Below are 25,166 nucleotides of genomic sequence, written 5' to 3'. Positions count from 1 at the left end.
AAACATACAGTAGTGTGTCGTGACCTTAAATACACTTTGTATAGAAGGTTTTTGGATTTGATTTGACATATTAGGCTACGTTGTTTTATGTTTGTCAAAACCTCTCATTCTTGAAAAAAAAATCAATTAATCATACAGCCTTCAGGGCTACCTTGAAGAAGAAAAAAATATATAACATAAATTCCACAGTGAAACATAAGATCCCCTGTGGCTCAGTTGATAGAGCAACACCAGAGTTTGTGGGTTCGATTCCCACGGTGGACCAGTACAGGGGGGGGGATATTAAAATGTATTGCAGTATGCACTCGCTACTCTAAGTCACTGTGGATAAGAGTATCTGGTAAATGACAACAACAAAATGGCTAAGTTTTTATGTTGAATTCCATAATGCTTTACATGGTTGGTCATTTCTGGCTAGGTCAACTGATTTGTATATTAATGTATCTTTCCACAGTAATAATATGTGTATATTTAAGCCTACTAGAAATGCAGATTGACTGATAGATCAGATTCTGAGAGATAGCCTTCTTCCTCTGCCGCAAAAAGCAGGGGTGTATTAATTACGGGAACCATTTACTGTTTAGGAACCAAACGGAAGCAAATGGAGCAACAGAACGAAACGGGAGGGACCGACCTTAATTTGTCCAATAGAAACTCTCGTTTGCGTTTTGCCATCGGAGTAAACTATTTATATTGCAAAACGTTTTGCAACAGAATCGGCGTAATGATTACACCCAGACAGTAAGCCAGTTTGCGCTGAGCTGTTGTAAAATCACAGCTGGTTCAGCATCCACCACAACAACACACTGCTTAGCAGAAAAGCGAACTTAGATTTTCTCCTCTGATTTGGAACACCTAAACAGGTAACTAGCTAACATCACTAACAACTGAATAAGCTCGACAAATGCTTGTTGTCACGTTATTACGAGTGTGTTAGCTAGCTAGCATTCGTTTGGTATTAGCTAGCTAGCTGGCTGGGTATGTTGGATCGTGAACCGATTCGATGTCAATAACGTTAGCTAGCTACCGTATTTAGTAGATATTTCTGTGTTTTTGTAATAACAATGTGCCTACTAGCTAGTAAGCTAACAAACGTTAGCTACGTTACATAAACATATGAATATCAGCCAGCTAACGTTTGCTAGCTTACGTCAAGGCAAGTTAACATAACGTTAGCTTTTGATTTTATCTTGCCAAGACAGCAAGCTAGGTAAAGAGGATACCTAGTCAGTTGCACAAGTGAATGTATTCGTCTGAAATGTGTTTTCCGCATTTAACCCAACCGATCTGAATCAGAGGTGCGGGGTGCTGCCTTAATCGACACCAGTGCGTCATCGGCGCCCGGAAGCAGTTGTTTTTGTGGATTTAACTGACTTGCTCAAGGGCAGATTTTTCCACATTGCCGGCTTGGGGATTTGAACCAGCTACCTTTTGGTTACTGCCTCAACACTCTACAGAGGCCTAAAAAATAAAACATTCCTGTCTCAATTTCTCATTCCCTCCGTCCATCCCTTTCTTCTCTCTTCTTTCCCTCCCTCCCTCTTTCTTGCTCTTTCCTACCCTCCTCACCCTCTTCCCTCCGCATTCCTTACTCCTTCCTACCTCCCTCTCACCCTTCTCCGCGCTACCGTCCCTCCCTCCCCCTCTTCAGGTACGCTGGAATTTTCTGACACCCACTCGGACATGTCCTATGTCTTCATTAACGACTCGTCGCAGACCTCCGTTCCCCTGCTGCAGGTAGAGTCCAACACAAGGGGGCCAATCCCAATCGACCCCTAGACCCGACGCCCTATGCACTTGTGGAGATCTGAGAGGATTTGACCGGCGTAAACAATATGGTAATAGATCCACTTGCTCACTGCAAAAGTGGAAGTTTCACCATGTTGCTTACACCTGTCAAATCCTCTCAGATCTCCGCACGTGCATAGGGTGTAGGGTCTGGGGGTCAATTTGGGATTGGGCAATAGTGTATTCACTAGGAACCAAACTGATGCAAATGGGACAAAACGTGGAGGGACCTAGCTACCTGAATTTGGCCAATAAGAAACTCTCGCTTCTGTTGAAAAACCTTTTTGGTTGCAAAACATTTAGCTACGGTGTGCACGAATGAATACACCCCCAGTCTTTAAAGTTGATGGTTGTTAGGGTTGATAAAACGATTAGCCTAATCAAAGTTGTTTTATAAACAGATTTTTTTTTTTTTTTTACCAGCAAAATTCTATAAAAGGTGTGCGTGCAAAATAAACAAATGGTTATTTATCTATTGTGGGGCGGAAAAGCTGTACATACTTTGAATCAAAATAAATCATTTAAACTTAGGTCTCTGTCCAGCAGTAGAAAATATGTCTTAAATTGGGATGAAAAATATCACTAAATTGGGGGTTTTAAATGTTCAATTCCCACATTTTCTGAAAGCCATACAGACACCATCAATTGACTATTATTGATCTAACTCATCCCGGGTCGTTATTGTAGTAGGGCGATTCCAGCGTTATGGACATTACATTTGCACTCAAAATCACAACTTTAATGTCTCACAAAAGGTAAATGAAACTTTTGATGTGTGTGGCTATAGTACCCCTTGGGGGAGTGTACCCCCCAAAAGGCAGACTTCTAAATATTGGCATGTTGGTAAAATAAGAAGCATTATGGATGTTACATGAAATGGACAAGCTTTTTGGGGAGTCTTCGGTCAAAACATGGATAGCCTTTTCTAAGAAAATTGGGAGTCCCATAGGGCGGCGCACAATTGGCCCAGCGCCGTCCGGGTTTGGCCGTTGTAGGCCATCATTGTAAATAAGAATTTGTTCTTAACTGACTTGTCTAGTTAAATAAAGGTAAAAAAAAAAAAATGTGGATAAATATACGATTTTTTTGTATTAGAATTCTTCTGAAATATTGTGCAAAATATGTAAATGAGACAATCTATATGTGCCTATACTAGGCTTGGGCGATACCCCATTATACGATATAATGTGTATATTTCGAAATACTGATGGTATGATTTTCAATACCATTTAAATAATTATTTATTATAAGTTAAGTATAACTATAAGAAACCTAAGATTTGTCAAATAAATGATATCCAGCTCAGGGCTCCAGCTATACATTTGGTTTGTTAACTTGCTAGCTAAGTGGCTAGATGTCAAGATCAAGCTTATTGGTTACAGCAGAGATATTCAATCCCCTCCTGGATCAAGATCCCTGTTGTCTTAATTGTTTTGTGCGTCCCCCCTCCAAAAAAAAAATACTTTGAACAAAAATATAAACACAACATGCAACAATTTTAAATATTTTACAGAGTTACAGTTCATATAAGGAAATCAGTCAATTTAAATAAATTCCTTAGGCCCTAATCTATGGATTTAACATGACTGGGAATACAGATATGCGTCTCTTGATCACAGATACCTTTAAAAAAAAAGGTAGGGGCGTGGATCAGAAAACCAGTCAGTATCTGGTGTGAATGCCATTTTCCTCATGCAGCACAACGCATCTCGTTCGCATAGAGTTGAACAGGCTGTTGAATGTTATCCAACTCCTTTTCAATGGCTGTGTGAAGTTGCTGGATATTGGCGGGAACTGGAATACGCTGTCGTACACGTCGATCCAGAGCATCCCAAACAAGCTCAATGGGTGACATGTCTGGTGAGTATGCAGGCCATGGAAGAACTGGGACATTTTCAGCTTCCTGGAATTGTGTACAGATCCTTGCGACATGGGGCCGTGCATAATCATGCTGAAACATGAGGTGATTGTGGAGGATGAATGGCACGACAAAGATCTCATCACAGTATCTCTGTGCATTCAAATTGCCATCCATAAAATGCAATTGTGTTCGTTGTCCATAGCTTATGCCTGCCCATACCATAACCCCCCCTCCCCCGCCACCATGGGGCACTCTGTTCACAATGTTGACATCAGCAAACCCCTCGCCCACACGACGCCATTCATGCTGTCTGCCATCTGCCCGGTACAGCTGAATCCGGGAGTCATCTGTGAAGACAACACTTCTCCAGCATTCCAGTGGCCATCGAAGGTGAGCAATTGGCCACTGAAGTCAATTACGAAGCCGAGCTGCAGTCAGATCCTGGTGAGGACGATGAAAACGCAGATGAGCTTCCGTAAGACGGTTTCTGACAGTTTGTGCAGAAATTCTTCGGTTGTGCAAACCCACAGTTTCATCAGCTGTCTGGGTGGCTGATCTCTGACAATCCCGCAGGTGAAGCCCCCGGATGTGTGTGGAGCTCCTGATCTGGCATGGTTACACATGGTCTCTGGTTGTGAGGCCGGTTGGACGTACTGCCAAATTCTCTAAAACGAAGTTGGAGGCAGCTTATGGTAGAAAAATGAACGTTGAATTCTCTGGCAACCGCTCTGGTGGACATTCCTGCAGTCAGCATGCCAATTGCATGCTCCCTCAAAACTTGAGGCATCTGTGGCATTGTGTGTGACAAAACCGCACATTTTAGAGTGGCCTTTTATTGTCCCCAGCACAAGGTGCACCTGTGTAATGATCATGTTTAATCAGCTTCTTGATTATGCCACACCTGTTAGGTGGATGGATTATTTTAGCAATGGAGAAATGCTCACTAACAGGGATGTAAACACATTTTGTGCACAAAATCAGAGAAATAAGCTTTTTGTGCGTATGTAAAATTTCTGAGAACTTTTATTTCAGCTCATAAAACATGGGACCAACACTTCACATGTTGTGTTTTATATTTTTGTTCAGTGTGTGTGTGTGTACATACATACATACATACATACATACATACATACATACATACATACATACATACATATACTAGCGTTCAAAAGTTTGGGGTCACTTAGAAATTTCCTAGTTTTTGAAAGAAAAGCACATTGTTTGTCCATTAAAATAACATCAAATTGATCAGAAATATAGTGTAGACATTGTTAAGGTTGTAAATTACTATTGTAGCTGGAAATGGCTGATTATTTAATGGAATATCGACATAGGTGTACAGAGGCCCATTATCAGCAACCATCACTCCTGTGTTTCAATGGCACGTTGTGTTAGCTAATCCAAGTTTATCATTTTAAAAGGCTAATTGAGCATTAGAAAACCCGAATTGAAATTATGTTAGCACAGCTGAAAACTGTTGTTCTGATTAAAGAAGCAATAAAACTGGCCTTCTTTAGACTAGTTGAGTATCTGGAGAATCAGCATTTATGGGTTTGATTACAGGCACAAAATGGCCAGAAACAAAGACTTTCTTCTGAAACTCGTTAGTCTATTCTTGTTCTGAGAAATGAAGGCTATTCTATGTGAGAAATTGCCAAGAAACTGAAGATCTCGTACAGCGCTGTGTTCTACTCCCTTAACAGAACAGCGCAAACTGGCTCTAACCAGAATAGAAAGAGGAGTGGGAGGCCCCGGTGCACAACTGAGCAAGAGGACAAGTACATTAGTGCATTTCATTTGGAGAAAAAAAATACTCCAGGACTATTCAGATTGTTGATAAACACTCTTATCTTTCTTTCTAAAATTGTACTGCCATGTAGATAAATGCATTTCAGCATATATTTTCCAAGAGAATCTTAGCTAGAACACATGTCGTTAGTTAAATGGCCAATGAAATGACAACTATTTTTTTGTGGATGCTCAAGTTGACTTTCCCACGGTATTGCCCAGTAGAGAATGTGCTCTCAATAACTTACCTGGTTAAATAAAAGCAAATCTCTAACTGCAGGCCTGCATTGACGGGGACCTGCCTTTCGCCAAGCGGCTACTGGAGACGGGCTGCGACCCAAACATACGGGACAACCGGGGTCGTACAGGCCTGCACCTAGCGGCTGCCAGGGGGAACGTGGACATCTGTTGGTTCCTCCATAAGTTTGGGGCAGACCTCCTGGCTACAGACTACCAGGGTAACACAGCCCTGCACCTCTGTGGACATGTGGATACCATCCAGTTCCTGGTGTCCAACGGCCTCAAGATAGACATCTGGTAAGAGAGGGGCTGGGGGTTGGAGGGAGGGGTAGTGCCATTATTATAATTTTTTTAAGAGCTTGAATGCTGAAAGTGGCTCAAGTCTAGATGTATATATCTGGTGAGAAAGGGAAGGAGAGAGGGGTAAAAGCTAGTGTTGGAATGGTTCAGAGCTTTAGTGACAGCCTACCCTCTGACAAAATGTGCATTGTCATGGACCATCCAAGACATTAAACTAGCAAACGTAACAACCCCCCCCACCCCAATATTCAGGTTATTGCCATCCTGAACGTTATTTTGCTTTATCCCATTTCTACTCCATGGTCCATGGACTAATACAGGACAGTAAATGTAGGCGTAGCATCTAAAAGAAGCACCAGCACCTCTTTTTACAATCTTAACATCCAAGCGTTCCCTTTCACCTTCTCAGTAACCACAACGGGTCGACTCCCCTGGTACTGGCCAAGAGGCGCGGGGTGAACAAGGACGCTATCCGTCTGCTGGAGGGCCTGGAGGAGCAGGAAGTTAAAGGATTCAACAGAGGAGCCCACTCCAAACTGGAGACCATGCAGATGGCTGAGAGCGAGAGGTGAGGGAGGAGGAGGTTGGAGGGGGGGCTGCAAGCTAGCAATTAGGGGACGCGAGTGTTCATAACTCTGTTACACCCATTCTAAGCTGGAGATGGCAGAGAGCAAAAGGAGAGGCGGGGACAGGGTAGCACGAGGTGAAAGGGTTCCACAGGGGGTGACTATTGTAGTATGTGTGTTGTAGTTCCGAATTTCACACACACTCGCAAGAGGGGGCGAGAGACTAGAACAGAAGTGCAGCGTATAAAATATGAATGAATTTGCGTCACTGTGTACTGGTTTTCAAACCTATCTTCAATGTCTCTCCGCTCCTCCGATAATCTCAGTGTGTGTGTATATATAAGTAATGTCACTGTCTGTCGTATTTACCACCATCTTCCCTCTCTCCCCCCTCAGTGTGACGGAAAGCCACTCCTATCTACAGTACCAGTTGAAAGTTTGGGCACACCTACTCATTCAAGGGTTTTTATTTATTTGTACTATTTTCTACATTGTAGAATAATAGTGAAGACATCAACACTATGAAATAACACATATGGAATCATGTAGTATCCAAAAAAGTGTTAAACAAATCAAAATATATTTTAGATTCTTCAAAGTAGCCACCCTTTGCCTTGATGACAGCTTTGCACACTCTTGACATTCTCTCAATCGGCTTCATGAGAAATACTTTTCCAACAGTCTTGAAGGAGGTCCCACATATGCTGAGCACTTGTTGACTGCTTTTCCTTCACTCTGCGGTCCAACTCATCCCAAACCATCTCAGTTGGGTTGAGGTTGGGTGATTGTGGGTGAATGGGAGTCCCATAGGGCGACACCAGGTTTTGGCCCGGGTTCGGCCGTCACTTTAAAATAAGAATTTGTTCTGAACTGACTTGCCTAGTTAAATAAAGGTTAAATAAAAATAAGTTGTGAAGGCCAGGTCAGTTACTCTCCCTGGTCAAATAGCTCTTACACAGAATTGAGGTGTGTTTTGGGTCATTGTCCTGTTGAAAAACAAATGATAGTCATACTAAGCACCAGATGGGATGGTGTATCGCTGCAGAATGCTGTGGTAGCCATGCTGGTTAAGTATGCCTTGAATTCTAAGTAAATCACAGACTGTGTCACCGGCGAAGCACCATCACACCACCTCCTCCATGCTTCACGGTGGGAACCACACATGAGTAGATCATCCGTTCACCTACTCTACGTCTCACAAGGACTCGACAGATTTCCACCGGTCTAATGCCCATTGCTCGTGTTTCTTGGCCCAAGCAAGTCTCTTCTTCTTATTGGTGTCCTTTAGTAGTGGTTTCTTTGCAGCAATTTGACCATGAAGGCCTGATTCACGCAGTCTCCTCTGAACAGTTGATGTTGAGATGTGGATGTTACTTGAACTCTGTGAAGCATTTATTTGGGCTGCAGTTTGAGGTTGGTAACTCTAATGAACTTATCCTCTGTAGCAGAGGTAACTCTGGGTCTTCTTTTCCTGTGGCGGTCCTCATGAGAGCCAGTTTCATCAGAGCGCTTGATGGTTTCAAAAGCCTTGACATTTTCCGGATTGACTGATATCTTAAAGTAATGATGGACTGTTGTTTCTCTTTGTATATTTGAGCTGTTCTTGCCATAATATGGACTTGGTCTTCTACCAAATAGTGCCATCTTCTGTATACCACCCCTGCCTTGTCACAACACAACTGATTGGCTCAAACGCATTAAGGCATTCCACAAATTCACTTTGAACATGGCACACCTGTTAATTGACTACCTCATGAAGCTGTATGAGAGAATGCCAATAGTGTTCAAAGCTGTTATCAAGGCAAAGGGTGGCTACTTTGAAGAATCTCAAATATAAAATATATTTTGGTTTGTTTAACACTTTTTTGGTTACTACATGATTCCATATGTATTATTTCATAGTTTTGATGTCTTCACTATTATTCTACAATGTAGAAAAAAGAAAAACCCTTGAATGAGTAGGTGTGTCCAAACTTTTGACTATACAAAACATTAAGAACACCTACTCTTTCCATGACAGACTGACTAGGTTAAAGCTATGATCCCTTATTAAGGTCCCTTGTTAAATCCACTTCAATCAGTGTAGATGAAGGGGAGGAGACAGGTTAATGAAGGATTTCTAAGCCTTGAGACATGGATTGTTTGTGTGCCATTCAGAGGGTGAATGGGCAAGACAAAAGATTGAAGTGCCTTTGAACGGGGTATGGTAGTAGGTGCCAGGCGTATAGGTTTGTGTCAAGAACTGCAACGCTGCTGGTTGTTTCTTGCTCAACAGTTCCCCGTGCGGGTCAAGAATGGTCCACCACCCAAAGGACATCCAGCCAACTTGACACCACTGTGGGAAGCAACATGGGCCGGCATCCCTTTGGAACGCTTTTGACACCTTGTAGAGTCCATGCACCAACTAATTGAGTCTGTTCTGAGGGCAAAGTGGGGTGCAACTCAATAGAAAGAAGGATGTGCCTTAATGTTTAGAATACTCTGTGTATATCAAGTTATGTCATGGTGGCATGTAAGCTAACCATGGGCTACTTCTTTCTCTCCCTGTCAGTGCAATGGAGAGCCACTCCCTGCTCAACCCCAACCTCCAGAACAGTGAGGGGGTACTGTCCAGTTTCAGGACCACCTGGCAGGAGTTTGTAGAGGACCTGGGCTTCTGGAGGGTAAGTAACATGTTGCAGCGTCACAGATGTTTAGCAGTGCAAGGAGATTGCACTTTTGTTCTGTGACATGACGTACAAACGTTCCCCCCCCCCATTGGATTGATTAAGTTAGGCATCTCCTGCGTAGCAACGGAATCTCTTTGCCAGAGACAGGAAGTAACACCGCAGACGTAGCCAATAGGGGGTCTTCAAATGGCCGCGTTGTGTGTATATAACCTGGTGTCTCAGTTTTGGTGAAACTCACAATAAAGGATGCTTTTCGAACTCTGTCACAGGTGCTGCTACTACTGGTGGTCATTGCCCTGCTCTCCCTGGGCATCGCTTACTACGTCAGCGGGGTGCTGCCCTTCTCCGCCAGCCAACTGGAGCTGGTACACTGAGGAGGGAGAAAGGGATGGTCGGGAACTGGGACACAGATAGAAGGAGGGGATAAAAAAAAAAAAGAGGACAAGAACGGAAGGTTTGGTGGCGACATGCAAGGAAGCGCTGGGGTTTAGATTGGGAAGGGGTGGGTGGATGGTTTAACTTTTAGATTCGCTCGCACACACATGCACACGCACATAATTCCAGCAAAACATTCCCTTTCCAACCTTAGAGACTACTCTTACCTTAACAATCCAGCCCATTCTAGCCGAGGGCAGAGTAATGCTTATTCTCATGTGTTGTCGTTGTGATTGACATGACTAGCCAGGGCTTGTTGCCCATATGTGATGGTTAACAGTGGCTTTTCCCCAGCTGGGCCACGTCCCAATTATCTCTAATTTCTCCGAAAGTGTGCACTTGTTAACTTCCCTTGACTAATTTGAAAGGATATGGCTGGTATATGAAATATGGCTAAAACGTCCACCCATGCCTCCACTAATCCAATGCTTTTAGATTTGTGAGAAGGCGTGAAGGAGTGTACACTTCAGGAGAAAGGAGATATTACTGGGCAGAACCCCGGAAGTCTGCATTTCCTGCATTTTGTACTGTATATGTGTACTATAATATCTGCTTTTAACATTCTCAACATGGCCCGTTATGAATGAGAATCCACATCATTTCACGTGTTAGTAATCCCTATGACAAAATAAATGACTAAATCAACCAAATATCGTACAGTGGTGTGAATTTGTCACCGTTTTCTTTTTCTGGAATAGAGAAAAATATCAGTGCTGGAAAAAGTACCCAATTGTCATACTTGAGTAAAAGTAAAGATACCTTAATAGAAAATGACAAGTGAAAGTCGCCCAGTAAAATACTACTTGAGTAAAAGTCTAAAAGTATTTGGTTTTAAATATACTTAAGTATCAAAAGTAAATGTAATTGCGAAAATGTACTTAAGTATCAAAAGTATAAATCATTTTAAATTCCTTATATTAAGCAAATCAGATTTTTCTAGTATTTTTTTTCTTCCATTTATGGATAGCTAGGGGCACACTCCAACACTCAGACATCATTTAGAAACAAAGTAGGTGTGTTTAGTGAGTCACCAGATCAGAACCAGTAGGGAGGACCAGATGCCCTCTTGTTAAGTGTGTGAATTTGACCATTTTCCTGTCCTGCTAAGCAAAGAAATGTAACGAGTACTTTTGGGTGTCAGGGAAAATGTATGGAGTAAAAAGTATATTATTTTCTTTAGGAATGTAGTAAAGTAAAACTTGTAAAAAAAATATAAATAATAAAGTACAGATACCCCCAAAAAGTACTTTACACCACTGCAATTCTGACATCATGCGGTTTCATAGTAATATTAAGTTACATAACTTTGCATATCTAATGTAGTTGACACTAGAAGAGAAATTGTTGTGTTGTGGACCTTTTTCCTAATGTTGTCACAATATATATATTTTTCTGTGTTATGTTCTGTAGTTTTCTATAGTTAGTTTTTTTGTATAGTTTACTCGTATTTTGTTAAGTTCTATTCATGTTAATATTGTTTGGTTTTTTTAAGTGCCTTTTTGTTTAATGATTTACGCAACATGGTCAAACGGTCTTACAAAGATAATATTTGGGGTTTATTTCCATTCTTACTGTTTTAACAAGTCTCTTTCACCCACACTTCAGTTCAGAATTTCCCTATTAATGATAATCAAGCTAGAACTATTGTGTGGAATTTTGCGAAGACCAAAAATCCAACTGAAATATAACCAAGTGTGTAGAGTTAGCCAGAGTGCCCAGTCTGTTTCTGCTGTCTTACCAACTCCTTTATGGAACTGTCATGCTGTTGCTTGATGATGACTGCAATGGAGTTGACAAGAGCACAAACAGATCTGGGACCAGGCTAGTGTAGATTTGCATGGGAATGTAATGTATATAAAAATGGATGTGTCATGTCATGGTCCCTCTTCCATCACCAAGTCGAGTACAAAATGAACTGTCGAGTAAGTAGCACCTTGATTGTGTGCCTTTTGAAAGAAAAATAAATGTTTGCTGCATTTTGTGTTCAGTTAGTTGACAGCTTATTGAAAACCTTGTTAAACAGCTGTAGGCTACCAAATAGAAAAACGTAATTTTCTGAAGATTATTGTAAATATTCTGTTTATGTTGGTTTTTTTGCCATGTCAATTGTAGCATACATCACATATTGTAAACCATGTTGTTTAATCTTTTGGTTCAATTGTTCTGTGTATTTTAACCTTTGTGTTAATTCAGTTTCTAAAGCAAAAAGGAACTTGGATGCCCAATGAACACAAATGCAAAATGGAACTAAAAAAGCATGTAAGAAAATACATCTAGAATAGTTCAATTGCTTTGTGTTATTCATACATGTAATAATCAAAATATCTAACAGTTCCTTCCTTGTTCAATGCAAAAAGACTATATAAATCCTTCAAGCAATTCACTAGTTCACCGGACTTTGGCACAGGTACACTGTCCCTCGATGCGATGGGCAGTCATGTAGGGACAGAAGCGAGTCCTTCAGTAGTAGCCTCCAGTGGGGCTTTTCACCGGTCTCTGACGGTAGAGACAATATCCTCCTCCAGCGCAGTTCGACTCAGCTCAGTTGTGTGAAATGCCCTCAAGTAACCCCATTGTCGTTGAAGAGGAAGTTGGACAACCATTCTGCTTCGTCTGTGAATCCTGCCACAAGTCTCCCCTCTCCGTCACATCAGTAGGACTCTCACCCTCTCCTTCCATGCATGTCAACTCTGACCTGTCCTGACTATCATTATCTGAGTGTGATCCCCATTTTCGGATGAGACTGATGAGAGGTAATACACATGCTGGGGGATTCACTCCTAACCATAGGCCTTCAGAAATACCCAAAACATGAATCACTAATGTTACTGCCACTATCCATTGTGACCATGTCACTATGTTTCCATAGGGCTTTTCTTCAACTTTGAGGGTGACCGTGAGCGCGACAGCTTCTGGATTTCATCTCTGTCGATCGGTATCGGGACCGAAGAAGCACAAGTATGTGCCCTGGTCAGAACTGTGTACGTCTGAGAGTGAGATCTTCCCGCCTGTAATCATCCATGGACACAGACACCCTAGAATCAGGGCGCCCACCCTCGACAAGGTTATTTGACCCACAGTCCCACACGGTGACATGATATCATTGACGTGACGTGCAAATGAGCGATAGAAAACCGATTGCGCAAATGTCACCATTCGGAATATACAGCTCTGGAAAAAATTAAGAGACCACTGCAAAATTATCACTTTGTCTGGTTTTACTATTTATAGTTATGTGTTTGGGTAAAATTATTTTTTTTTGTTTTATTCTATATACTACTGACAACATTTCTCCCAAATTCCAAATAAAAATATTGTCATTTAGAGCATTTATTTGCAGAAAATGAAAACTGATCCTAATAACAAAAAAATATGCTGTGTTGTCAGACCTCGAATAATGCAAAGAAAATAAGTTCATCATCATTTTTAAACAACACAATACTAATGTTTTAAGTTCAGAAATCAATATTTGGTGGAATAACCCTGATTTTCAATCACAGCTTTCATGCTTCTTGGCATGCTCTTCACCGGTCTTTCACATTGATGTTGGGTGACTTTATGCCACTCCTGGCGCAAACATTCAAGCAGCTCGGCTTTGTTTGATGGCTTGTGACCATCCATCTTCCTGTTGATCACATTCCAGAGGTTTTCAATGGGGTTCAGGTCTGGAGATTGGGCTGGCCATGACAGGGTCTTGATCTGGTGGTCCTCCATCTACACCTTGATTGACCTGGCTGTGTGGCATGGAGCATTGTCCTGCTGGAAAAACCAATCCTCAGAGTTGGGGAACATTGTCAGAGCAGAAGGAAGCAAGTTTTCTTCTAGGACAACCTTGTACGTGGCTTGATTCATGCGTCCTTCACAAAGACAAATCAGCCTGATTCCAGCCTTGCTGAAGAACCCCCAGATCATCACCGATCCTCCACCAAATTTTGGTGCAAGACCTGGAGAGGACTACAAGCCACAGGGTCTCGCACCCACTGTGAAATTTGGTGGAGGATACACAGGGATCAAATTATTAGGGTGAGGCACATGGGCTACTAACAGCTTACTACACAACATACACTTAGTATTACTTTCTTAACTACAGTATACATATCTCCCTGGAATATTACATCATTTATGCAGCAGCATACAATACATTTTTGGACTCACCTTGTGCTGTGCTCACTTGAACAGGAAGGTGACGTGGCAGTCTTTCACGGGCAAATTTTTGCATCAAACTTTGTCCTTAAAGTCTGGCATTCTCTGGATTTATGGTGCTTTCAAGACAATTGGGAACTCTGAAAAAAACAATGTCGAATCATGATGTTAGTGATCTTCAGGTCGGGGCTCTAGAGTTTCCGACTTGGAATTCCGAGTTGGATGACCGTTCAAAACGTATTTTCCCAGTTGGAGCTCGTTTTTTTCCAAGTTACTAGTTATCTTGAACTCATTGAAGTTTGAGATTTCCCAGTTCCGAGTTTCCAGTTGTTTTGAAAGCGGCAGAAATCATGCTGGATGGACAGCATGGCCAATGTTGAATGTTAATCCTTTTAAACTTGGAAAGGAGACCCTTAAACCCAGAATTGGACCACACATCCACTCCACTGAAAAGCAGGCTAGCGATTGTTTTGCAATGCTTGCAGTTAGCCACTGATTCCTTCCAAACCACTCATTGTTGGGGCCTCCCGAGTAGCGCAGCAGTCTAAGGCACTGTTTCATAGTGCTAGAGGCGTCACTACAATCCCAGGTTCAATCCCATGCTGTGTCGCAACCGGCCGCGTCCAGGAGACCCATGAGGTTGGCCCAGCGTCGTCCAGGTTAGGGGAGGGTTTGGCTGGCCGGGATGTCCTTGTCCCATCGCGTTCTAGCAAGTCCTTGTGGCGGGCCGGGCGGATGCACGCTGACTTCGGTCACCAGCTGTACAGTGTCCCCATGAGTGACAGAACACTGAGCCAATCACGGCGCACTAGAGAACATTACCAACCCCTACGCTCCGTATTTTCCGCTGGCTGCCCCATCACCACAGAAAGCACTGAGCTGAGCTGAAACACCTGCATTTTGGAGCTGCCTTATTCAAGAAAGCAAAAAAGAGACCATGTTTGAATTAATGAAGCTGCGTACAAAGATTTTTTTTTTTTTTTTTACATTGTTTGCAAACTGATACGTGACACGAATTAATGCCAAAATAACATGCAAAACATGCAAAAAAATTGTTTATATATATGCACCCAGTGGACTTCTTACTTCCTTTTTTTTTTAGCTAAACAGAGCCCCACCTGCCCTGAATGACGGGGAGCCACTGGATACACCCTATGTGTTTAACAAAATCAGCTATATGCATTGAGCTTGTCTGACGCTTAAAGCTTACGGTTTGATGAAATAAGACAAATGCCTCAAGAGGGCGCCAGAGATCTAGACAACCAGAATTAAAAAAAACTTCAGCTGACCCAACTACTCTCCCGCTCCTGCTGGCTTTCTTAGATTCTGCCATTACTCTCCTGATGTTGCGCTACGCTCGGAGTCAGCAACCCTTCTCATGTTGAATGCCAATGTATCTTACCATTTCTACCGATCTGCATGCCACTTATGGTTTTCATATGCACATTTTTTGTGAAACAGTTTCATTTCATTTATAATAAAGTCTTCGTATCTCACAATCATTGCTATTGCCATCTATGTAAAAATAGCCTACATAAAGCCAACAAATAAAAGCATTGCAGCCTTCAGGTAGAAAATATAATGATTTAAAAAAAAATTGAAACATTGAATTAACTATTAACTTGGTGGGAACATTGTATAAAATATTCTGGGCGCTCAGAGTTTCCCAGAACAGACACAGCTGTTGGCTATTTGCGCAAGGGATAAGAAGCTCACCAGAGTACCAGCACCTCAAATGTTCTACTGCTTGAGTTCCTGTTCCTCTTATAGAATATTAGCGGGAAAGTATTGTGGCGCTCCTGCAACTTATATAAACAGTACCAGCACCCAAATTGAGTACCGGAACCTATTTCAGTAAAGGTCACGCACTGATAAAAAAAAAGTAATCAGGTAGGCCTATTTATTTACGTTTCCAACGGATCAGGACATGACATTATCGAAAGGAGAGAGCTGGGAATATTTTTCGAATACATTGAGGACCTATTATAATTATCAATGGATGGAAAAAAACAGACTTCCTTTGCTTGCTGTTTGAGGTGAAGAAAACATTACTTTGAGAAATACTATCAGATCCCCAAATGGGCACATTTATACGCCTACATTTACGCCAGGCCAGGTAGCCGATAGGTCTACTTCTATGCGTGCGCGTCCTTACTCAATACCGACAGGAGCACTCCAAACAAAAGACAATGACAAAATTGACAAAACTCATAAATGGAATGAAATAAACCAAAACTTGTTTCTCACAAGTGTAGCATATGTTGTTCACTCTGCAAACAATGTGTCCACTCAGACAATGAGAATGGGAAGACTGGAATAATACTATTGAATGCATTAAAATAAATTACCGTAACCAAAGTAACAACATTGTAGATTAGAAATTATAGGAATTAAAGGTAAATGTACTACTGGTGATATATGTAATGGGGAATTGATATACACTAACAAGCAAAGCAAACAATTGACACAATGAAGTTATGAAACAACCTGTCAAAACACTACAAGTCATTCATATGGAACATTGTTTGGGTTGTAGGCCTACCATGTCAAAACCATATATACAACCTAAAAACAGTGCCTTCAAAAAGTATCCATACCCCTTGACTTGTTTTACATTTTGTTGTGTTACAGCCTGAATTCAAGTGGGAAAAAAAAAAAAAATCTCTCTTCTCCTAAAAAAACTCCCTAGTCGTCACCGATGACAAGCATACCCATAACATGATGCAGCCACCACCATGCTTGAAAATATGAAGAGTGGTACTCAGTGATGTTTTGTGTTGGATTTGCCCCAAACATAACGCTTTGTATTCAGGACATAAAGTTAAATTCTTTGCCACATTTTTTGCAGTTTTACTTTAGTGCCATATTTCAAACAGGATGCATGTTTTGCAATATTAGTATTCTGTACAGACTTCCTTCTTTACACTGTGTAATTTAGGTACGTTTTTAAAACCTTGTCTATCTTTATATGGCGTGGAGTTGTCTACATAATCTAAAGACATCGCCACATTTCGTATGCCAAAGCAAAACCCGTAGCGAAAGACCCCAGAGACCTGACCACTGCAGTTGAAGATGACTGTAGGCCTACCTCATCCAAACAACCAAGGCTTGATTTTAATCGTTCAGGAGGACAGGCTTTAACCCAGGATAGCTGAACAAGCATAGAATCAGGAATTAGAATAGTAATTGTGTAGTGAACACGATGGGAGACAGAGAGCTGGTTTCAAGTGTAGGGAGCAGCAGGTGTTTATTTGTAAAGGACCACAGGAGGAGGCAGGTAGCTGGGTCCAGGGGCAGGCAGAAGGTCATACACAGGGCGTCCAAAAAGGAAACAGTACAGGCAGGGAAAAGGCTAGTAACGTCATCCGGGAGATCGGGCAATAGGTTGATAACAGGAAATCCAATAGGCTAAAGTACAGGCAGGGAATAGGCGTCATTAGTGAGGCAGGCCAAAACTATCAAACAAGGGAGGATTAAATTACAGGAAAACCAGAGCTCCAAATAGAAGTGTGTCACAAAACAAACAATACCTCACAATGATGGGGTGCAAAGAACAACTAAATAGTGTGTGATAATGACATACAGGTGTGTGAACAGGTGATCAGAATTCAGGTGATTGGGATCTGGAGAGTGAGCTGCGTTCAGGGGATCTATGTGTTTGAGAGGGTGTGAGCTGGAAAGTGAGCTGCGTTCAGGGGATCTACGTGTTTGAGAGTGTGAGTTGGAAGCAGACGTTGCAAATTGAATAAGATCTCTATGTGAACAAGCTTGGAGCTGGGTATGTAGTAGGGGAAATTCTGCCCTTTTCCACAGTAGAATCTTTCATTATTAGGTTACTTATTTGGTGTATAGGCCTACATAACTTAAGGTTGACATTGAGTGAGGGCGCGCAGCATTTTGGGGTGTAATGCAAAAGTAATGTAACAAATTACTTTTCCTATGGAGTAATAAGTAAATTAATTTGTTATTGTTGAAAGAAGTATTGAGTAATAGGTAATATATTACTTTTTTGAGTAATGACACCAACACTGATTACACTAAGTTTTCTTTTTTCTTTCCAAAGCATCTTAATAGGACTGAACCAATGCCTCAAGACTTGCTATTCCATTTCTTCCACAGCGTAGAGTACTTTACCCACTTTTGGAGAAAATGTTTGAATCGATCTCTCTATTCTCACCATAAAAACAAGGTGGAGGTGTGGGGCTTTCTCACTGGGCCTGGTTTTTCTCTCACTAACTACCTGGTAAAATAGGCAACACTCTGAGACAACACTGGGCTTTACTCTGAATAAAATAGAATAATCTTTTTTACTCCCCCCCCCACACACAAAAAAACACCAACCAAACAAATACGAACTGCAAAATCGTTTATTAATCATCTAGATGAAAGGTTTTCTCTAAAAGTATTTCATAGGCCTACCCAAGGTTTGGTTAAGCTGGATGGATGGATGGATGGATGGATCAAGGGATAGAGGGGTTCGGGGATTGGATGGGGAGAAAGACAGATCAGGGGAGTAACGGCCCGACTCTGACCCTGCTCCAGCAGGGCTACTGCTCCCACTGGGGAAGACTGGGTTTATGTGGTGAGTGGTTGAGAACCCCCCTGCTGGCCGGTGCAGGTAGTGTGGTGGGGGGGACATATAGGCTGCCATCTGCATTTGCATGGCCTGGAGAACCCAGGGGTTATACATCGCTGCTTGCATCCATGCCATCTGGGCCTGAGCCATCTGGGCATACAGGGCCTGGGCTTGAACCTGTTGAGATTGGGCCTGATGGGCATTTAGGGCCTGAGCTTGGGCCTGCTGGGCTTGAGCCTGATGGGCCTGAGCTTGAGCTTGTGCCAGGTGGGCATTTAGGGCCTGGGCTTGTGACTGGTGCGCTTGGTGTGCCTGGGCCTCATTTGCCTCTTCGAACTGGGCCTTGGCTATACAAAGCTGGTGGTTGATGGAGGGTGTGAAGACCAAAGAGTGGGCTAGGTGGTAGGGGCAGGCATCGGGGGTGGCCTCAGGGGGACCTGGGGCTGGTCCAGCTGGTCCTGGTGCCCTGTCGAAAGGGTTGGGGTTGAGCCTCACCCAACCACGGGCTATGGGAGTGATGCTTCGACTACTACCGCTGTTTCCCTCCTGGGTGGTGGTAGGCCTGGAGGTCTGCGAAGATGCCCCAGCCACAGAGGCCGTTGGTGGGCTTGGGGAGGAGGAGGCTGGGGCTGTGGTGGGAGCCGGGGTGGAGTAGGTGTAATAGGGGGTTAGGGCCTGTGCAGGGGTGGATGGGTTGGAGTAGGAGCAGGAGGGGGCTGGGGTGGGGTAGGACAAGGTAAAGGGGGGGGCTGGGGAGGGGTAGGACAAGGTAAAGGGGGGGTCTGGGGAGGAGGCTGGAGCCGGGGTGGGTGTGGATGGGGTGTGGGAGGAGGAGGGTGTGACTGGCAGAACGGTCTTCCTCTGGTTAACCTCCGAGCTGATCTTGGCAACCAGGTCCTTGGCAGCTAGCGAAAGCCGCTCCTTCTCCTTCTTTTCATCCTTCTCGGCCTCGCCGTCCCGGGTCTCAGCTTTACTGGTAACGGGAGGGCTAATGGGAGTAACAGGAGGGTCGGGCTGACGGGGAGGACCAGGGGTGACCATGACGATCTCCACATCATCCTCCTCCTCCACCGCTTCCACCTCTGCAACCACCGGTACCTTGACCTTCTTCAGTAGCTTCTCCTGGTGCTGTCTGAAGCTGTGATGGTAGTACATGGACAACTGGAAAACATAAGACAGGCAGTGATGAGATATTTGTAAAATCCCAGAGATTGTGACAGTGAGTTATGATTATGAGTTGTAAATAGCCTATATGATGATAGTGTAGGTAGGCTCTGTGTCCCAAATGACACCATATCCCCTATGTAGTGCGCTACTTTTGACCAGGAACCATAAATGGAATAAATAGAGTGCCATTTGTGACAAAAACATGTAACCACATTGGTAATGCATTGCCAATAGATTTAGGCCACTTAATGTGTTTGATCAATTAGGCCATACCTTTGAGGTGGGGGTAGCTGAGGAGAGCTTTTGAAAACCATAGAGAATCATTTGTTGGTCGAATCCTGCCATGGTGACACATGGGAGAGTAGGTCGGAATCCTGTTCGCTGCAACACCTCCTTGGTGAACCGTTCCTCGTCGAGAAGCATGTAAATGCCATTCTTGTCCCATGTGGCCGACTTGAACATGTCCGAATCCACTATTTTCCACAACCTAGTAGGGAAATCTTGATTGAAGAAGGAATTGCTCAGTTTCACTAGTTGTTCGTGGTCAAGGCGAGGCCTCTTCCGATATTTGAGCATCTGTCGAGCGTTTTCCTCCAGAAGGTACCTAAGATCCACGTCAGTGCCAATCGCGGAAGTCTCAGCTTCAACATCTCGTACCCGCGTACTGTTGTGCCGTTTGTGGACCGTTAGGTCTACGCCTAACACTCTCGGGGATGCACTCCTGCTGTCACTATTTAGCTGTGGCGATTGTTCCGCTAAATTATTAGTGGCCATATTTTGGCAAGCAAGCCGAAAAGTTTATATTGCTTCACAGGTACTTCTCAATAACAGAAAACAAGATTTCTGTCGTCATCAATTTTAAATGTAGCACTTGTTTATGGACGTCATAGAAGCTCAATGGCAACGAGGTGACATCATAATGCGCATTAAGCCAAGGTGAATTCACGCGCGCAAACAATCCAAACGACAGTCAAGGCTCGAAATTGAAGAAAACAATTCTGATTAGTCTACACTCAGTTTATCAATCGTTGATCTAGTATTTATCGTTAGAATGGCTTCGGAGTTCTTTGGCGTCTATGGTTTTACTTTTATGTATGGCTCACGTCTCACTGTGACTCGTGCTATATGTTTTGTGTTTGTGTGTTGGCATTGGTTACTAAAAAGTTCGCATTGTGACGTTTTTAATATGTATGAAGCATGCAGCTTTCATGTGAATTCCATCCATCAATTATTCTTTACCAACCTGCAAGGCGCACAGACAAAAACTTGCGTGAGCAAAGAGTAACGGATTTTTCCCACTACCGTGCCGTCATACATACAACTAGAAGATGACGAGCAGGAGATCAGCGCGAATATACCGAACCCATACCCGTATAATAACCTCTCCCCACGCTCATCCCCTGAGCTCCCGTCTGGGACTGGTGTCGACGCGGTCTCCCCCAGTGTCTCCCTCCGCGTCCCCTGTAGAGTAGGAGGACGAGGACTGCTTCAAAGAGCGGGAAGACGCGATCCTCACGCTCACCCCGGACCAGGGAAATGTGGGAATATGTTGTGTTTATTTGCTGTCTGTATGCTAAATGATTTTATTGTTCACCTGCCTGGTTACTGGATATATAAGCTATTTCGTTAACACCTTCCTATTATTGAGTTGCACCCCCCCATTTGCCCTCAGAACAGCCTCAATTCGTCAGGGGCATGGACTCTACAAAGTGTCAAAAGCGTTCCACAGGGATGCTGGCCCATGTTGACTCCAATGCTTCCCGCAGTTGTGATAAGTTGACTGGATGTCCTTTGGGTGGTGGACCATTCTTGATACACACGGGAAACTGTTGAGCTGAAAAACCCAGCAGCGTTGTCGTTCTTGACACACTCAAACCGGTGCGCCTGGCACCTACTACTATACCCCGTTCAATGGCGCATAAGTCTTTTGTCTTGCCCATTCACCCTCTGAATGGCACACATACACAATCCATGTGTCAATGGTCTCAAGGCTTAAACATCCTTCTTTAATCTTTCTCCTCCCCTTCATCTACACTGATTGAAGTGGATTTAACAAGTGACAATAAGGGATCATAGCTTTCACCTGGATTCACCTGGTCAGTCTATGTCATGGAAAGAGCATGTGTTCCTAATGTTCTGCAAACTCAGTTCAGTACATTTGACGATAATATGTTGCCATTTGGGGCGCAAGCCTTGGCTAAAGTAGGCCTACAATGCATAACATATTTTTGAAAGATTTAGCCATGTTTCAGTTGTACATGGTCCCTGTCAAACAAATTGAATGAATAGAAATTCCTTTCAGGGACAGAACCGGCCACTGCAACCCACCAGGCCGATCGGGGAGCCTCTGTGTCACTGCCGCCCTGCCCTGCCACGTCCCTGGCTTCCCTGGCAAACTCTGGATGCTGGTGGAGACCGGCCTGATGAAATCAGAGCGGGAGGTGAGGGAGAGAAAAAGAGAGAGGGATGGATTGATGGATGGATGGATGGATGGCTGGATGGATGGAGAGATAAAGAGAAAGGAGAAAAAATTCATTGTATATACAAGTGCCAGCAAAAAAAAAAATGAATTTCAAGAAAAACTTACATAACATAACATTATAGGTATGTTGCCATCGACGAGATGTTCATTAAGGAGATTCTGGAGATGGCTCCCCCACCGCTGTTTATCAACAAGAGAATGCGCCGTATCTACCGACAGCTTAGCCTGTATGATTTCGGTAAGATGTACGGTTTGGTAAGATGTTCGGTAAGATGTACGGTAAGATGTTCGGTAAGATGTACGGTTCGGTAAGATGTACGGTTCGGTAAGTTGTACGGTTCGGTAAGATGTACGGTTTGGTAAGATGTACGGTTCGGTAAGATGTACGGTTCTGTAAGATGTTCGGTAAGATGTACGATTCGGTAAGATGTACGGTTCCTGTGATTGTGGGGAACGTGGTGATCGAGAACAACGCCGCGAGCGTCCCAGTAAGCCCTGCTTGGTACGGCGCTCAGAGCGTAAGTGAGGCAATTCCTACGCACACATTTTTATTTGTGGAAAAGAAGATTCCCACCGGGCACCAACGTGAAATAGACGTTGAATTGACGTCTGTGCCCAGTGGGTTGTTGATTTCATGTTTAGCTACAGTGTAATGGAATGTTTAAAACGATACCCTAATAATCCAATTAATCAGTATGTCCCAAATGGCACCCGATACACAATATACTGCACTACTTTTGACCAGGCCAGTCAAAATTAAAGTACTATAAAGGTGATTGGGTGCCACATAAGATCTGATCATCCTTAGCAAATAACTTCTGTGCTTTGTGAGATCGTAATACTGAGTGTCCTCCACCCCCCCCCCCTTCTTTCGCAATGTCTTTATTGTGTCTCTTTCGGGACAGACCTTCTCTCCCTTCTCTCTCCCCCTCTTCTAGCTTGTCTACTTCCTCAATCGTTACTTCCAGCGGGGCTGCGTTGAGCTTCTCTCACTGGTAACGCGTCGTGTTGCAGTGAAGTACAATGAGCTGTCTGTACCTGCCATCAGAACCACCACCACTACCCCCTGGACCAGCTACGGACTATCCAGCTACGATGCCCCGAAGTCGGCCTCAGCCTCTACCCCCCTCTCTCCCATCCACCACCTACGTACGGAGCCAATGGATCCAGTGGAGATACCCCAGCGAACAACACCCTCTCCCCAGGCTTGGGTCACCGTAGCCAGGCTAGTGAGACTGGAGTGGCCTCTATGATGGATGCCAGCACCATGACTTCCACAAGCTGTCTAAGTCCAAGCCAACCACCATCACTTCCACCATGGGGGGGCGCTGTCATCCGGTCTCTGCCCACGTTTGGTGAGGATTCCCGGGCGCAGCTCTGGCTATCGATGGCCTCCCCCTGGATGTCTCACTTCAAGCCGCTCTACAGAAAGTCTATGATGGCCCTCTCAGCACCGCAACACAAAAGAGCCGACATACCTTCCTTTCCCTCCTCTTCCTCCTCCTTCGCTCTCGTCCTCACTCCACTTCTTGCCCTGCGCTAAGTGCAGCTACATCCAAGGGTCTACAGCACACAATCTCCCAGCCGGCCCAAAGAGGGGAAACTAGACCAGGGACGCTACTACCTTCATCGCCCATCCCGCGTATACTCTCACAAAGATACATAGGCACATCTAGATTCCTAAATTAAGATCGCCTGCATTATATGTAGCTGTTTCTCTCTTTGTCCATACATTGTACACATTATACTGCATCTACCAGCTGCAATATTATGGCTGCATCTCTCTATTCTATTCCCTGTGTGTACACTACTTTCAACCAGAGCCCTATTGACCCTGTTTAAAAGTACTATGCTTGTATTCGTTCAGCCAGCTTTTTTTTAGACTGCACTTCGTTTGCCAACAGGGGGCAGTAGAATCATACCATTACCAATAACACACACCCACACACAAACACACACACACACACACACTATTTCATTACAAGAGCTACTTGTATAAGTGTTTATGTTGTGTGAGTTTAGGGGTGCGTCCCAAAATGGCACCCTATTCCCTATATAGTGCACTACTTTTAACCAGGAACAATAGGGCTCTTGTCAAAAATGTGATATAAATTCAAGTCATTATATAGGGCTTCACAAACACACACACACACACACACATACACACATACACACAAACAGGTCTGAGTCTGGAGATGAGCTAATGTCGAAAGCCACAGGTACACAAACAGAGCCTTGTAGTCTGAGGGTAAAGTGCTTAACCACAACCTCTCTCTCTATATATCTTTCCCTCTCTCTAAAAGAACAGGACAAAGGACAACGTTTCTCCAGACAGATCAATAACTGTGTGTATCTGTGTGTGTGGGTGGTCCCGCAGGACAAAAGAGAGACGTGGAGGAGCCAAACCAAGCACATTAAGTGTGTGGCCATCTTGTAAGTTCTGTCTCTGTCCATACTGGTCTCATAGACTAGACTTGACATAGTAAACGTAAATCCGGGACACTCAAATGGATATGATATGTTAAGTTTGGTATGGTTAAATAAGACAGAATGTTACTTAAGGCAAAAACGAAAATAGGGTGGTTGATCATTTTAGCTACTTAGCGACTACTTACTACTTTTTAGCTACTTTGTAACTACTTAGCATATTAGCTAACCTTAACCCTTTAACCTACTTCCTAACCCTAACCGTAATGTTCGCCAGCTAGCTAACATTAGCATTAGCCACCTAGCCACCCCTAGCTAACGTTAGCCACAAATTGGAATTCGTAACTTAATGTACGTTTTTCAAATTGGTAACATATTGTTTGAAGGCAATTTACTGATATGAATACTGATAGGAAATGGGTGATGGACATCCACAAATGAATACATACCATACGAAACATAACATTTCATACTAAATGGAGTGATCTCAGATTTACATACAGAATAATACGAAATGCTCTGAGACCGTGTTGCTCTGTCTGCTGTATCTCATTTGGGTGATAACAAGCAGTGTCTGTAATATTGATTTTTAGAGGGCAGACAGGGGAGGAGTGTGTGTGTGCTTAGAGAGAGGTGGTAGAGGCAGAGTGATAGAGAGAAAGGAAGGGAGGGAGAGTATGAAAGAGAGACAGGGGCCGATAGATTGAGAAGGAGAAAATGAGAC

The 25,166-nt window shown here is 43.5% G+C and overlaps 2 protein-coding genes and 1 long non-coding RNA gene across 3 annotated transcripts; 2 read left to right on the top strand and 1 right to left on the bottom strand.

The window, feature by feature from the left end:
* Positions 1 to 565: 565 nt before the first annotated feature.
* LOC106608925 (ankyrin repeat domain-containing protein 46) lies at positions 566 to 10,297 on the top strand. The gene is made up of 6 exons (XM_014207148.2): positions 566 to 863; positions 1,652 to 1,737; positions 5,718 to 5,974; positions 6,387 to 6,545; positions 9,095 to 9,206; positions 9,482 to 10,297. Exons 2-6 carry the CDS (start codon positions 1,684 to 1,686, stop codon positions 9,584 to 9,586), a joined length of 687 nt encoding a protein of 228 aa, XP_014062623.1. The 5' UTR covers positions 566 to 863; positions 1,652 to 1,683; the 3' UTR covers positions 9,587 to 10,297.
* Positions 10,298 to 18,186: 7,889 nt separating this feature from the next.
* LOC106608900 (pollen-specific leucine-rich repeat extensin-like protein 2) lies at positions 18,187 to 21,245 on the bottom strand. The gene is made up of 2 exons (XM_014207113.2): positions 19,807 to 21,245; positions 18,187 to 19,527 (listed from the first exon to the last, which is right to left on the bottom strand). The coding sequence occupies exons 1-2, from the start codon at positions 20,305 to 20,307 to the stop codon at positions 18,187 to 18,189; spliced, it is 1,842 nt and encodes a 613-aa protein (XP_014062588.2). The 5' UTR covers positions 20,308 to 21,245.
* A 343-nt stretch (positions 21,246 to 21,588) lies between these two features.
* On the top strand, positions 21,589 to 24,678 carry LOC123743768 (uncharacterized). Its single transcript, XR_006770612.1, has 4 exons — positions 21,589 to 21,629; positions 21,836 to 21,974; positions 22,138 to 22,253; positions 22,921 to 24,678. It is a non-coding gene; the product is annotated as an uncharacterized lncRNA (long non-coding RNA).
* The last annotated feature ends 488 nt before the right edge of the window (positions 24,679 to 25,166 follow it).

Source organism: Salmo salar, chromosome ssa07 (genome assembly GCF_905237065.1).
Source record: "Salmo salar chromosome ssa07, Ssal_v3.1, whole genome shotgun sequence".
In the NCBI taxonomy this organism is placed as follows: domain Eukaryota; kingdom Metazoa; phylum Chordata; class Actinopteri; order Salmoniformes; family Salmonidae; genus Salmo; species Salmo salar.
The sequence above is the reverse complement of the archived record's forward strand: the minus strand, read 5'-3'. Positions and strand labels throughout refer to the sequence as shown.